Source organism: Pelobates fuscus, chromosome 5 (assembly GCF_036172605.1).
Source record: "Pelobates fuscus isolate aPelFus1 chromosome 5, aPelFus1.pri, whole genome shotgun sequence".
Taxonomy (NCBI): domain Eukaryota; kingdom Metazoa; phylum Chordata; class Amphibia; order Anura; family Pelobatidae; genus Pelobates; species Pelobates fuscus.
In genome coordinates this window covers 225,303,459-225,317,461 of record NC_086321.1, presented here as the reverse complement: position 1 = coordinate 225,317,461, position 14,003 = coordinate 225,303,459, and the positions used below count along the sequence as shown (strand labels likewise).

The 14,003-nt window shown below is 40.8% G+C and overlaps 1 protein-coding gene across 4 annotated transcripts in view; it reads right to left on the bottom strand.

Moving 5' to 3' along the window:
* Window positions 1-5,435: 5,435 nt before the first annotated feature.
* The window catches only part of KANK1 (KN motif and ankyrin repeat domains 1), a 148,075-nt gene continuing 139,507 nt past the window's right edge, over window positions 5,436-14,003 (bottom strand). For all 4 annotated transcript variants that reach the window (XM_063455077.1, XM_063455079.1, XM_063455078.1 and 1 more), the window contains exons 10-12: window positions 12,902-13,102; window positions 11,837-11,935; window positions 5,436-6,545 (exon numbers count right to left, since the gene is read on the bottom strand). In XM_063455077.1, coding sequence (XP_063311147.1) covers window positions 6,480-6,545; window positions 11,837-11,935; window positions 12,902-13,102 — 366 coding nt within the window. In that variant the 3' untranslated portion in view covers window positions 5,436-6,479. The remainder of the gene's footprint in view (window positions 6,546-11,836; window positions 11,936-12,901; window positions 13,103-14,003) is intronic.

The window sequence follows — 14,003 nt, the reverse complement described above, 5'->3', positions numbered from 1 at the left end:
AGTGCAGAGAGTCTGGAAATAGTTGTTACTTAACACACACACAGGGGCTAGATAGTGGTTTTAACATGTTTGTGTTCCTGACCCTATAGTGCTCCTTTAAATACTTCTTAACAAACTGCAGTTTTTAAAAAATGTTATATGTTATATATATATATATATATATATATATATATATATATATGTTAAGCTCACCTCGTACAGAGCATAAGGTACCCAGCTCTGAGGTGGAAAAGCCTCACACTCCCACACATTTTATATAAACAAACCCCTGTATTCCCACACACAGGCAGCACACCTATCCCAACTGAAGAAATATAAGTCAAAAACCAAACAAACCCAAACACAAATACTTGGGCCCAATGCAGTTATATAAACATTTTTAAAAAACTGCAGTTTGTTAAGAAGTATTTAACCCCTTAAGGACACATGACATGTCTGACACGTCATGATTCCCTTTTATTCCAGAAGTTTGGTCCTTAAGGGGTTAAAGGAGCACTATAGGGTCAGGAACACAAACCTGTTAAAACCACTATCTAGCCCCTAGCCTCCCTAAAGATAGTAAAATCCTACTTGTATTCAGGTCTGAAGCTGCTGCCTCTGCCTGTGAACTTCCTCTGACCTCATCAGAAGTGGTGGATTAATCCAATCACAATGCTTCCCCATAGGATTGGATGAGACTGACAAGGAGGTAGATCAGGGGCAGAGCCAGCACAATTCAAACACAGTCCTGGCCAGTCAGCATCTCGATATAGAGATGGTTGAATCAATGAATCTCTATGAGGAAAGTTCAGTGTCTGCATGCAGAGGGTGTAGACACTAAATGCTTGGATGCATTTTAGGCAGCCATGACCCAGGAAGGATCTCTAACAGCTATCAAAGGAGTGGCCAGTGAAGTTATCACTAGGCTGTAATGTAAACACTGCATTTTCTCTGAAAAGACAGTGTTTACAGCAAAAAGCCTGAAGGTATTGATTCTACTCACCAGGCCAAATACAATAAGCTGTAGTTGTTCTGGTGACAATAGTGTCCCTTTAACATCAATAGGTTTATAGAACCAATATTCAAAATGTTTACTATTATTTTGGCACGAACAGATCAATAACACAATAACTATATGATCAGCAAGTAATCAGTGATCTAAACAAAACTATGCATTTTAATCCGTAAACCCAAACATTTAAAAAAAAAATATCAGGTTAAAATAACCATGTGAAACTGTTTGATGATCCTAAGATCCTGTTGTATTTTCACACAGCCTTTGAACCTTAATACAATCTATGATAACTGTTTAAACAGCTTAACAAACATCCATATTTTCTTATCGTCAACTAACTTTGCTGATCTGTGTTTCAAAAATTGCATATGACAAGTAAACTTCTACCATATAGTGCCTAAGACAGTTGGCTCTACCGGTATCAATCTACTTGTTTAGTACCTATTAGAGACTCCAGAAATCTCAGGGGGCTTAACCCCAAATCGTATATAGAAAAAACGAATTATGCAGGCCACATAACTTGCAGAAAGCAGGCATATGGGCTGCAAAGTGTCTGGAAATCGTCAAGTAGTCGAAAATAATAATGAAAAAAATAATAGTAGTAATAATAATGCGATAATGATGTCCCCTTTAAATCAAAGCAATATAGGTATTCAAAGGATAGATAGGGGGGAATCTAATTCTTCCAAATAATATTTATATAGAGTCTATCAGTGCATATCCTATATCAAATGGACTGAGCTTTAATGTGTCAGGCTCAAAATATTCCTTACTAGATATGCTGACTCATAAATTTAGAAAGAGGAAGAAAAAATGCAATCATGCCACTTATTTGGGGTTACCAGAGTGGATACTTCTGTATCTGAATATAAATGTATATGCATAGATGTGCCTCCGTTATTAATGATAAAGCCGATATACGGAGTGCATTTTAAGGAGTACACATGTATGAAATACTATTTCCACCTAGGACCCAGAGTAGTCGCTGTATATATCAAGACAAAGTAAAAAAATGTTATGGATATCGTGATGCTTAGAGTGCCCACGGCATATCCATGTATAGTATAGCAGTGAAAAAGAAATGAAGATATATACAGATGCAGTCCTTACGGTTTGATACAAAGTAATGTTAACAATGGTAACACAGTCTCCGATGCATGTAAGTCTGCTTGGTCAGACCTCCTCAGGTGGCAAAGGATTGCTACTATCTATCCATACCAAATAAAGAAAAACATAAGTGCCAAAATTATCGTGTCATATTGTGAATAAGTGAAAGGAAAAGTGTACTGTCTATAAATGAGACAGGCAGAACGCCTGACGCGCGTTTCAGTGCTATAACAAGCACCTTCGTCAGAGGCAAATGAGCTGCTGCTCCGGATGTCGAATATATACCCTGTGTGTGTATGCCGCTATCCAATAGATGACCACTCTCATTTTTGGGCGTGACTATTTCTTGGCGCGAAATTCACTGCCCTATCATTTCGGGAAATGCGGATAGGGGTGGGGTATGCAAGGTATGTAGCCTATAATAGGCTCCTCCCATTTTACTCCGTTATCGTAGCCCATTCTGGGCTGTCTTTTACCACATGATCGGCATTGCCGAAATGTAGATTCATCTGTGTATACAGGTATATGGTTCAACTGTATTCATATACATATAGTGATGCCAAATTTGGTTTAATGCATCCTGGTTATCGAAATAAGTATATATATACCTGTATATTAAAACAACTTCATGTGTTCAATGGGGAGTTATTAATTGCATACTTAATAAGGGAGCAGACAGTTAGAGAAGAAAAGGGGGATACAGTCAGACCTAGATAAGTGGGTCAAAATAAAGTAGAAAAATAAATAAAACGTATGTTATCAGGCTACTTGTGTATATTAAAATAGTAGAGTCATGTTTGCAAGGAATTATATACATTATAAATTATGAATGAATTTCATAGGGTGGACACATATATATATATATGCGTTGTTTAGTCAGGGATGAATGGTGTGAATGAGAAGCCCTCATTCAAACCCATCGGCGAAAGGGTTTTGAGTTTATAGATCCATATGCTCTCTCTTTGTAAAAGTTTTTTATCTAGATCACCCCCCCCTCGGTCCAAGAGTGACCTTTTCGATTCCACAGAAACGTATGTTTTGTGCAGAGCCTCCATGGTGAAGTTTTAGATGTTTTGAGATGGGGGTATCAACTAGTCTCCTTGGGTTTACCGATGTAACATGTTCTCTTATCCTTTGTTTAAATGCACGTATGGTTTTACCAACGTACATTTTTTTGCATGAACATGTGAGTAAATATATTAGTCCGGTGGTTTGGCAATTGAAAATGGTTTTGATCTCAAATTCATTGGTGTTCATGGAATCGGAGATCTTTTTTGTGATCTGTGTTTCACAAAAAAAAAAAAAAAATCCCTGAAATAATAGTCATCATTCGTTTCCTTCTATGCCTTTACACACCTCCTGAGTTACATGGTAATAAAGGTTGGGGGAATAAAATATACCAATTCAACATTTCACACTCTTGGTTATGCTGTGGTTTCAAAACATGGAAAAAATCCCAAACAATTTCAATACTATTTCTCTCAATGGTCATCCACCATGAGGCTGAGAGCATCCTTGGCCAAACCTTCCTCATATTGCAGTGCATAGAAACTGGAGGCAGTGTGTCCGGCCCCACTTCCGGGTTAATTAAACAGTTACAAAATAGTGTCATCCCGAACAGTAACAAAGCACACAGAAATTCCTGCTCCCATAACAACTTAAATAATTTTAGATTGTTTTGGGAGTGGGAGTATCCCTTTAATGAATTGCAACCTTTGACAAATCAGTTGGGAAAATGTGTTACAAGTTTGGTAATAGTATTGCATTAACCTAAGCGTGCCATAGGGAAAAAAAGGAAAAAAAAATTACCCCAACATCATTATTTATTTAAATGATTTCATCATCATTGCTAATAAAGATTTCATTTGCCAATTCACAAACACCCCTAGACGGCCAGGCGTGTCCAAAAGGTAGATCTCCAGATGTGCCATTCTAAAAGCATCATGGGAGTTGTAGTTCTACAACATCTGTGGATCTACCTTTTGGGAACACCTACTCTAGACAATTGGGTTAGAGGGAGGGAGAGAATGTAACTATAGCCGACATGTCACCCTTACGGCAGTTGGTGTAATCTCTACTCTTCCGGTAACCTGATCTGCTGGCAACAAGTGGTACTAGGATTCTGTTTCCTGCCTACTGCTGATCGTTTATCTGCTCAGCTTGCTGAATTATGTCTCAGCATTTGCACGGTTACAGATATAGACAGCACTTCCACATATTCTACTTCCTTGATCTCATTGCAGCACTGACAGATGTAGAAGTATATATACCCTTGCTTTTCCCCACACAGGGGTTTGACATTTTTGTTTCAGACGCAATTTTAAATATAAAAAGATAGAATGTGATGGCAGGTAAGAACCATTCGGCCCATCTAGTCTGCCCAATTTCTGAAATACGTTTACTTAGCCCCTGGCCTTATCTTATAGTTAGGATAGCCTTATGCCTATCCCATGCATGCTTAAACTTCTTTACTGTGTTAACCTCTACCACTTCAGCTGGAAGGCTATTCCTTGCATCCACTACCCTCTCAGTAAAGTAATACTTCCTGATATTATTTTTAAACCTTTGTCCCTCTAATTTAAGACTATGTCCTCTTGTTGTGGTAGTTTTTCTTCTTTTAAATATAGTCTCCTCCTTTACTGTGTTGATTCCCTTTATGTATTTAAATGTTTCTATCATATCCCCCCTGTCTCGTCTTTCCTCAAAGCTATACATGTTTCAGCATTGTTTCAACATACTTTTCTGTTTTGATACTTTTGACAACATTTCTGTGTTATTTTACTCCGTTATTTTATTATAAAAGGGAGCTAGAAATTAAAGCTTCCTTGGTGTTTGTTTCAGTGGTTTGGCACACACTGAACGCAGCTAGTTCGTCTGTGTTTATTAATAGAAAGGTAGTAAGATAACTGATGTGTTTGCCATTCTGCATCCGTGAGAATTATCACTGAACTGTGACCTTTCTCTTACCGGAAAGCATATTTGCCACGAACTGATTAGTGAAATATTTGTTCTCAGTTTCTAAGCTGCCGGCCTTTCCTGCCCACACATAGATGTTTTTGCCCACATGGCCAATTTCTGGAAAGAGGTTTGTTAAACATTTCGCTACAATGCACAGTGTTTTAATCGGTTTATCAGGTGCTGAAATCATTTACTTTTCATTATCTTTAGTAATTTTATTTGTAAGCGTTTAAGAGTTTTTTTATTAAAACAGAAGGCCTAGGTAAAACAAGATGAAATGCTATAGTTATTAGTGCCTACCAAAGCACAGAAAAGAAAATTTACCTTGCATAGTTTTTCATTATTTAAAAAGTGAATAAAAATAATGGAAAAAAAGTCATGATGACAGTTTATTGAGAAAATATGGCAAGAGTCTAAGGCACTTCAAACACTTAAACATACAACTCGAGAAGAAAAGTGACAGGGTACTATTATATAAATATGCATAGACGTCAACATCTTGTTAGGCTTGCTAGCAGAGAGTGAATACAGTAACTGTGAGGCAAGCGGTCAGATTTAAAAAAAATACACAGAACTACATGTATTTAAAAAATATAGGTACAGTACATGCACCTTCTCTTACGGATTAAAAAATATATGCAGGAACACTGAATTACTTAACATTTGTAGATATTATAGACTTCAATATAAAAGTTATATATATATTACATCCAGTCCTGAAGACAGTACTTAATTTTTTAGTCCAATCAGATCTACTGAGGCTCCTTTTTTACACTTTACATTTAAAAAGACATAGCTGTCAGGGCGGCTCAATCGCCGAACACGGGTGCATACCAACGAGGAGGGTGGGAGGCATAAGTGTTTCAACTTGTGATCTTCCAGTTGGAGATGGTTAATACGTTTGACTGTCACAGCTAAGTAGCAGCTTCAGGGGGCCCTCAGTGTATTGCATAAAAGCAGAAATGAGCAATACCTCGGAATGCCAGGTGTAGAGCAGGGGTGATAAACAGCTTAATACATATAAATAGTGATATTAAGCTTAGGATAATGCAACAGGCACTATGGCACTTTATCTTCAGATGTGTCAAGGCAAATACAAATCCTAGCTAAAGTTCCAGGATTTTTTAAGAATGCCTTTCACACACAATCAACATGCTTGTTAAGTATCCATGATACGACCAATGTGCAGAAGCACAGTCATGACAATACAGAGAAAGTTCCAGTTTAAACTTGCAAGATTTAGTCATATATATATACACATATTGCTTCAGTCTGCTGGTGCGTTTAGGCACAAGACATGTACATTCAGTATCGGTCGCTGGAAACAGTAACAGTTAGCAGCAGCTTGGAGATGGCAAAAATGTTTGTCTTTTATAAAAAATATTATTATGCTAAATGTTCAGTCATGTCTCCACCACAATCAATTATCATATGGGGTTCGCTGTGTAGGACTTGGTGGAAGCTTCCTCCCCATTCTAGGAGTACCCTGCAAAACAACAAAAACAATTACAGATGTGCAATATAATGTATCATTATTCACCTGTGACAAGGAACACAAAAACGTATAACTGAAAAAAATATTAGGACATGTTTTAATAGATTATAATTTAGGTAAATATGATTTTTATTGTTGTTTGTTACATGTTATAATTCCAATACGTGTATATATGAAACAGTTAAGCCATCAGACACTGAGACTCGCAGGTCTTTGAGCAAACTGTGGTTGTTGGTACATTAAGGTTGTTTATGTAGGACTCGCAGGTCCTTTTACGCCATGTTCAGATCTGGTTTATAACTTCTCATTAGGGTTATATTATCTGTCTGCAGGTGTTTGGTGTTTTTGTGCGGGGTGTGGTGCTCCTATTATGTTATGTGATTGTGGTTGTCATCCGGGTATATTGCGTTTTCCGTAGCGGCCCTTTTCTAGAGTGAGTGAGCTTCCATACAGTAAGATGTTTTTTTCTCCTATGTGGTACATTGCTGTCATCGTTTTGACGTTGCCTGAGGTGGACACGTAGGTCCGTTATCATACATCATTTCACTTTTGTCATTTATTCCACTTACCATATTGAGAGATAGGGTAAAACCGTTATGAGCGTGTTGTCGTTCCTCGTGGGGTTTACTGCTCAGCCTTGTTGTGTGTCTGCGTTCGTTAGCTGTTTCTACTTCAAGCTTGTGTTTGGTATTATCCGTAGGTCTAATCAAGCTTGTTCATGTGTGCGTTACGTATGTGTGAGAGAGTGTTTAGTCTATTCGTTCTCCTAGTGTCTCGTACTGTTCGCGTGGCGTGGGGTGTGTTCTTATCATTGAGCATGTGTGTCACTTTGGGGGGGGGGGGAGGGGGGAGGGGGAGCAGTCACAGTATGGGAAGTTGTCTTGTGTGTATTGGTTGGGTGTGGGTATGTTTGAAGTTGTGTTTATTTCTTAGATTTCCGAGCTTCGTGTCCCATTCCTTATGTTTGCAAGGGTGTCCATTCTCGTCTGCTGTCCCCTAGTTCAGTGTTTATCTGCGGAGGTGGGCGTCTTCCCCTCTTTCAGCGACCATCCTTGCCTTACTATGAAGTTGTGGGGGGGGTCAAGGGTGTATTTTATATTATGGCAGTATGAGGACGTTGGGTGAGATAAAGTAGGGTGGGGTGGGAAGGGGTGTGCGGGGAGGTATGGGGGGGGGGGGTGTTTGGATGCTCTCCCTCAGTCCCGGACCCCGCCAGCCACGCCCCCGAGCCCCGATTATATTATAATTTAATGCATAAAATCAGACTTTTAGTTAAAAGATATCTTTGGATCCCACTTTCCCATCCATCTTATTTTTCTAAACAAAAGTGTTCTGCATAAGTCTTAATCACATGGCATTAATGACATTGCACTTTTTTTTTTTTTTTTTAAGTAGTTATATAAACAAGATAATATCGTAAGCTTAGTAGTGATAGCAAATTAAAGACTTAGACATAGACAGACATAGACATAGAGAAACAGTTAAGTGTCCTATTAACTTTGCACAGTTTTATGGGTTAATACAGGAATGTAGGAGCATGCTAAGTCTATTGAGGCTATGGAGTGTTATGCAGGCTGAACATTGTTATTATACATAGCCCATAGTTCCGCACCGGAGCTGCAGGCTGCTGTGTAATGTCCTTTGTGGATGATGCCGGTGGGACTTGTGTCCGGTTGTCTCTGCGGCTGGTGAGTTTGGCCCAAAAATCACTGAATAGGCGGTCTAGCCGCTCTGACAGTGGAGGCAAGCTGGGCTTGGATGCTGAGATCCACGTGGTCTCCATGTCGTGAGTCGGCGGTCCGGCGGTGCAAGGTGGCTGAGCTCGGTTTCTCCGTCCTGATCAACATGCTCTGGTTGCTGGGATATCCCTCACCGGCAGGGGGGGGAGAGAGTGTTCCGGGGAGACCTCCTTTGTTACAGGCTGCAGTCGGCTGAGGGATCGGCCGTCTCCCCCATGCTTCCTGAGTAGGCCGCAGGTAGGCCTCAGGTCCATCCCCTGGAATCGGTCGCATTTTGTGGTCCCAGGCTCGGTTATGCATTGTCTGGCTATTAAGCCCCAGTGTAAAGGCATTGAATTTGCAGGTTTTGCAGCGATTTTGATCGTTTTTCAGGCTATTTAGACAGGAGCTTGGCTGTCAAGCTCCGCCCCTGTTTAATCAGTTTTAATTAAAAAAAGATAAATAAAAAGTGCAGTCATCATGCTTTTCTGATACCACATTTCTAATCTGAGCTTTAATGAATACTGTAAGCAGAGCTTTAATGAATACTGTAAGCACTATAATCTCTAAATCTCACAGTAATCATTTTATTGTTAAATATGCTTCTGGGTACAGTCCCAAGGTATTTTATTACTGACCAAGTGCCTGTCCCTTCTATTTGGGTAATGCTGAAAATAAGCCCACCCCTAGCGATAACAAGCTCACATTGCCGTCTAGGAATGGAAGGCTTTGGGAGGCAGGGAGAGTCATGGCTTTGGTCAAACTGCTCAGTAACAGTTTGACAGAAATGGTTATAAAGCAGGCATTCCCAAAAAGTAGATCCCCAAATGTTTTTTTTTTTTTTTTTTTTTTTTTTAATTCTTTATTTTTGTTGTGCATGGTATAACAATAGGCTTGTGCAGCCACAACAGCGGTAACAAGCAGTGATGTAACAATTAATGGAAACATAACGTGGCATAAGAGTATAGCACATTTTAAGTTTTTAAGAGAGCATTATCGGGTAACCGTCAAAGTATGGCTGGTCATCTAGATAGCGGAGTAAGTAGTAGTATACAAGATATAAGTAGTATACAAGATATAAGTATACATGTCTGCTTAACTTTTGAGAGACTTCTTTATGTTTCGTGCCTGTAGTGGACATGCAAATCTATACTGCCATATCAGCTGGTGTGAGGAGATTAGATGCACCTGGTAATACAAATATGGCATCTATAACATTGTGCTTTTGTGTTTGTAGATAAAGAGTAGCTAGCTCAGTTCAAGCACTTTAAGTTAACTCCAGGAGGTACTACATTTTGACACGTTCCGTTGGGTTCGTTCTGCCGTGATGGCTAAACAGTAAGTGGTTAAGTAATTAGGCGTATCAGTTGTTAGGTAAGTTTGGACATGATCTTTCGGGTGCGTTTTACCGTGAGGGCTAAACATTAAGTGGTGACTAAATAGGCGAATCACTGACGTGCAGCAGCGTTTAACACGTATCGGTACCGGCTAATGTATGTAGCAACTTGCGTGGTCTCACTAAGTGCATGCCTGCGTTGTGACTTGTGTGGGAGGCTAGTGGGCTCTTAGATCCCTTGCGACCTCTTGGTTGGCATGATGATAGGTGCTCCTGGGGGGTGCGATCGCTGATGCCCGTAGGTTGCGGGCAAGGGTGGGCTAATGTGTGGACATCATATATAAGGGGTCCTGAGTGTGTTACTCTTGTGGGTAGGGTCGACTGGTCGGTGTTTTATACTCTGGTGGTCTGCTACTGCATGGTGCAGATTGTGCTAAACTTACTTAAGAGAGGGCATATCTAGATTGGGGCCCGTGGCTCCCTATGTGTGCGCATTGTGTGCCCCCAAGCCTCTATCTCCGGGTATGGCAGCGGGAGTCAGTGTCGGTAGGTGACAGTGGTGTGGGCGAGCCTGCTGCCCTGGTGTCGTGGGAGTTTGTGGATGCAGGGGGGGCTATGTGTGGCTAATTGCTGTATAGTGGCAGGGGTGTCTCGTATGTTGTGTGAGTACCTCTGTGGAGTAGGTGTAACCGGCAAATTCAACCATAAAAGACATTTTCAACTGTAAAACATTTTCAACCGTAAAACATTTTCATTTTCAGTCCTCTGACAACACCGAGGCTGCGGTTAGAGTGGTTGGCGGGGCCCCACATGATCTCCAGGGTTGTTCAGGTGGGGGCCGTCTTCTGCGCAGCGTGGTTGTGCCCTCTCGGGACAAATGTCTCGGAGGTAGCTGGGTTCCACTCATGGGGCTTTAGGGTTGAGCAGGGTTGCTGCATAGAGTCCTGTGGTAGGCCTAGGGTTGATAGGTGCGTCCTCGCTTCCTGCAGGTCTGCTATTAAGTATGTAGTGTCTCCATGGAATACTTGGAGCTTGTGAGACGAGCGCCATTGGTACTTGATATTGTGTGTTCGGAGCAGGGAGGTAAAGGGCCGGAGGGCTGTGCGCCAGGCCATAGTTCCTCTGGATAAGTCCGTATAAAATGTTAGGGCCATGCCCTCAAAAGCGTACGGTGCGTTTCCCCTGGTTGCGGTCATGACTGCTTCTTTATCCTGACGCTTCTGAAATCTTACAATGAGGTCTCGAGGTGCTGCCGCTGGGGCCGTTGTTGGTTTGGGGATTCTGAACATACCATCGAGGGACACTCCCTTAGCCTGCTTCAGCGGGAGTATGTTGCTCATCAGGCGTCTCAGAAAGTGTGGTAGCTCAGTGTCCAGGACCGTATCTGTTATGCCTCTTATCTTGATGTTTTGGGCGCGGTACGAGTCCTCCATTGCCGCCATCTTTTGCTCCATAGTAAGGCGCTGTTGTTGCATCGATTTTAGCTCCTGTTGTATCACGGATATTTGCCGTGTGTGGTTGCGGGCGTCTTGCTCCAGGCTTCCCATGCGGCCTGTCAGGCCCTGGATATCTTTCCGTATGTCCGCCACATCAGTCTGGATGTGCCGGCGGAGGTCCGCTAGCAGTTCCTGCATGACCGCCTTCGTTACCGGGGCTGAGTCCGGCTGCGGTGGTATCAATGTTGTGGGTAGGTATGTTTCTTCGGGGTCCGAGAGTTGTTCATCGGAGTCCTCATTGTCGTCGATATAGGCGGCCATGTTGGGCTCAAGGGCGCCATGTGCTCGCCTCCATAGGTCCCCAATGCTTGTGCCAGGTCGGATCTGATCTGGTTTTAGTTTTTTGTTTTTTCTGCCCATGATTGGCGAGCTTGCCAGGTGAGTTCAGCTTTGTTTTGGGTAAGTTTTATCGCTTTTTTCGGTAATTTGTGCTGAAAATGCACGGAGCTCTTAGTGAATGCGACCTGTCTGCTCGGCTGTCGGCTCCGCCCTCCCCAAATGTTTTAAAACTACAGCTTTCACGAGGCTTTGTCATTCTGAATGCATGCAAAGCATCATGGGAGTTGTAGTTCTACAACATCTACGCACCCCTGTTATAGAGTTTCTGTTCAAATTACAGATAAGATGGTTACATATTGCTGTGTTAATATGAATTGTAAGAACTTCATTAATAAAACACTTTATAATATAATTACAAAAAGATAGTTATTTAAGGGTATGCTTTGTACTTACTGGTGATTGGGCTTTAGAAAAATTTACATGTGCATAGAGGAGAACAGCTATATCTTTGTGGCCAGCATCTAAAGCAATAGACAGCGCTGAACTGCCATCCTAAAAAGAAAGAAAATGCTTGGTTAGGCTAGCAAAATAAAATGACTGGAGAACCAGCTCATTTCGTATTATTGCTAGTATGAAGAACAAATTACACTTGAACAGCATTTAAATTGCGCATACCAGAAATCTGGGTTCTATATATTGTGCTAGAAAATCTGGAAGAGAATATAATGAGCAAAAGTATAGAAGCGTTTTAATAGGATACTGCAAACATCTTCATGCCCCCTCGCTTGCAAATTAAATGCTACAACAGACAATATATAATTAAACATGTGATAGCACTAGTATTAGTAGCATATGCATCATTTTTATCCTTAGCCCCTTAAGGACCAAACTTCTGGAATAAAAGGGAATCATGACATGTCACACGTCATGTGTCCTTAAGGGGTTAAATCATCAACTATAAACCATAACAATGAAAGGACCCTTTAAGTGCATTTGTTGTTAAATAAAGACATTGACCAGAGGAGTATATACTGAGCAGAATGCAGCCCTGTGTGCAAAGCAGCAAGAGCCTTCCTCATTCCCAGGACACTACAACACTGTGGGAGAAAAACACTCAGAGGGTAGGGTAGCCAGAATTACACATTTTCCTGGAGACACAACTTCATCACGCTATAAGGAAGTGAATAAAAAATGCTAACTTTACAGGAAAAAAAACACAAATACAAAAAACATTTTGTAGATATAACCAAATTCAAATTTATATGCTGCAGGAAAGAAATTGACGCTTTACTCAACATTGGATTCTTTTGGAGCTGCCGTAAAAAACTGAAACCGCTCCCTCCGCGCACCAATAAATTGTACGCACTGCAGCTTCTTTTACCAAATGAAATGTGGTCCAGATTGTTCATTTGTTAATTAAAACAAACCGAAGACGATAGGTAAACATCTAATGCAATTCTAAACTTTAAGAAAATTAGATCTTGTCAAGACAATTGGGTATTTTGTGTTAAAACTTACATTGTCCTCCAAGGCAGCATTGCATGCAGGCTGGCCCAGTAACAGCTTGACTATTTCCACATGTCCATGCTCACTTGCACACATTAATGCTGTTGATCCTTCATCATCCTGGATATTGACATCTGCACCACACACCAGGAGAGCCCTTACCATATCTATCCTTCCATGGCTCACTGCAAGCATCAGAGCAGTCTGACCTGCCTGGAAGCAGAATAAGATCACACATGAAAAGCAAGTAATTTTTACATCAAATCAAACCTTGTGCAAAACGTTAAAGAAACACTTCAGACATGCCCTTCAGACATGACACTTCAGTAATAATGGATTACTTTTTAAAAATACATAAAAAAAACAAACAAAAAAACGTTCCGTTTTAAAGTGCTTGGATTTGAGGTCAATCAGCTACTGAAGGGACATTCTTGCATCATCAGCAGGTAAGAAGCAGAGGTTTTTACAGTGCTGATAAAATCTATGTGAGATATTTACAATGTCCCATGGTACATTTTATAAGTATTCCATGTACACTGGTGTTTGCTGAACCAAGGTAAAATTGAATATTCCAGGAGCCTATTAAAGGTACATTTCACACACCATAACTATTACAACATGATTCTCCACTGTAAGTAGTCAAACCGTTTGGGAACATTTTCATTGCTCACCTGGGGTCCACCAGGCACAGTTCCCCACCTCGTCCCACCCACCACAGGTAAGTGTAGTGCAGGACTTAGCTCAGGCAGCGTGCTTCTAGCTAAACGGCAGGCTAATAGCAACTCGCGGACCCAGGTAAGAAGTCAAACTACTATAAAACTGCTTGATTTCTTACATTAGGAGCATGCCAGAGCATTCCTGGCACTATAACCACTACAACTCTCTACTGTCCTTTGCACCTGACAGCATAAAAAAGCATCAAGAGAAGAGATGAATTGAAACAATGTTTAGCTCTCTCCTCTTCATTTGCAATCTTTTCCCATGCTTTTTTCTGTCTGAGCTGGATAATGATGTAATTTGCTAAAGCTTTACATAAATTTAAAACCGAAAATGGGGCAAAAAAAAACAAAAACATTTTTTAACACAAATATTAGGTTATTTCAATATTTTATTC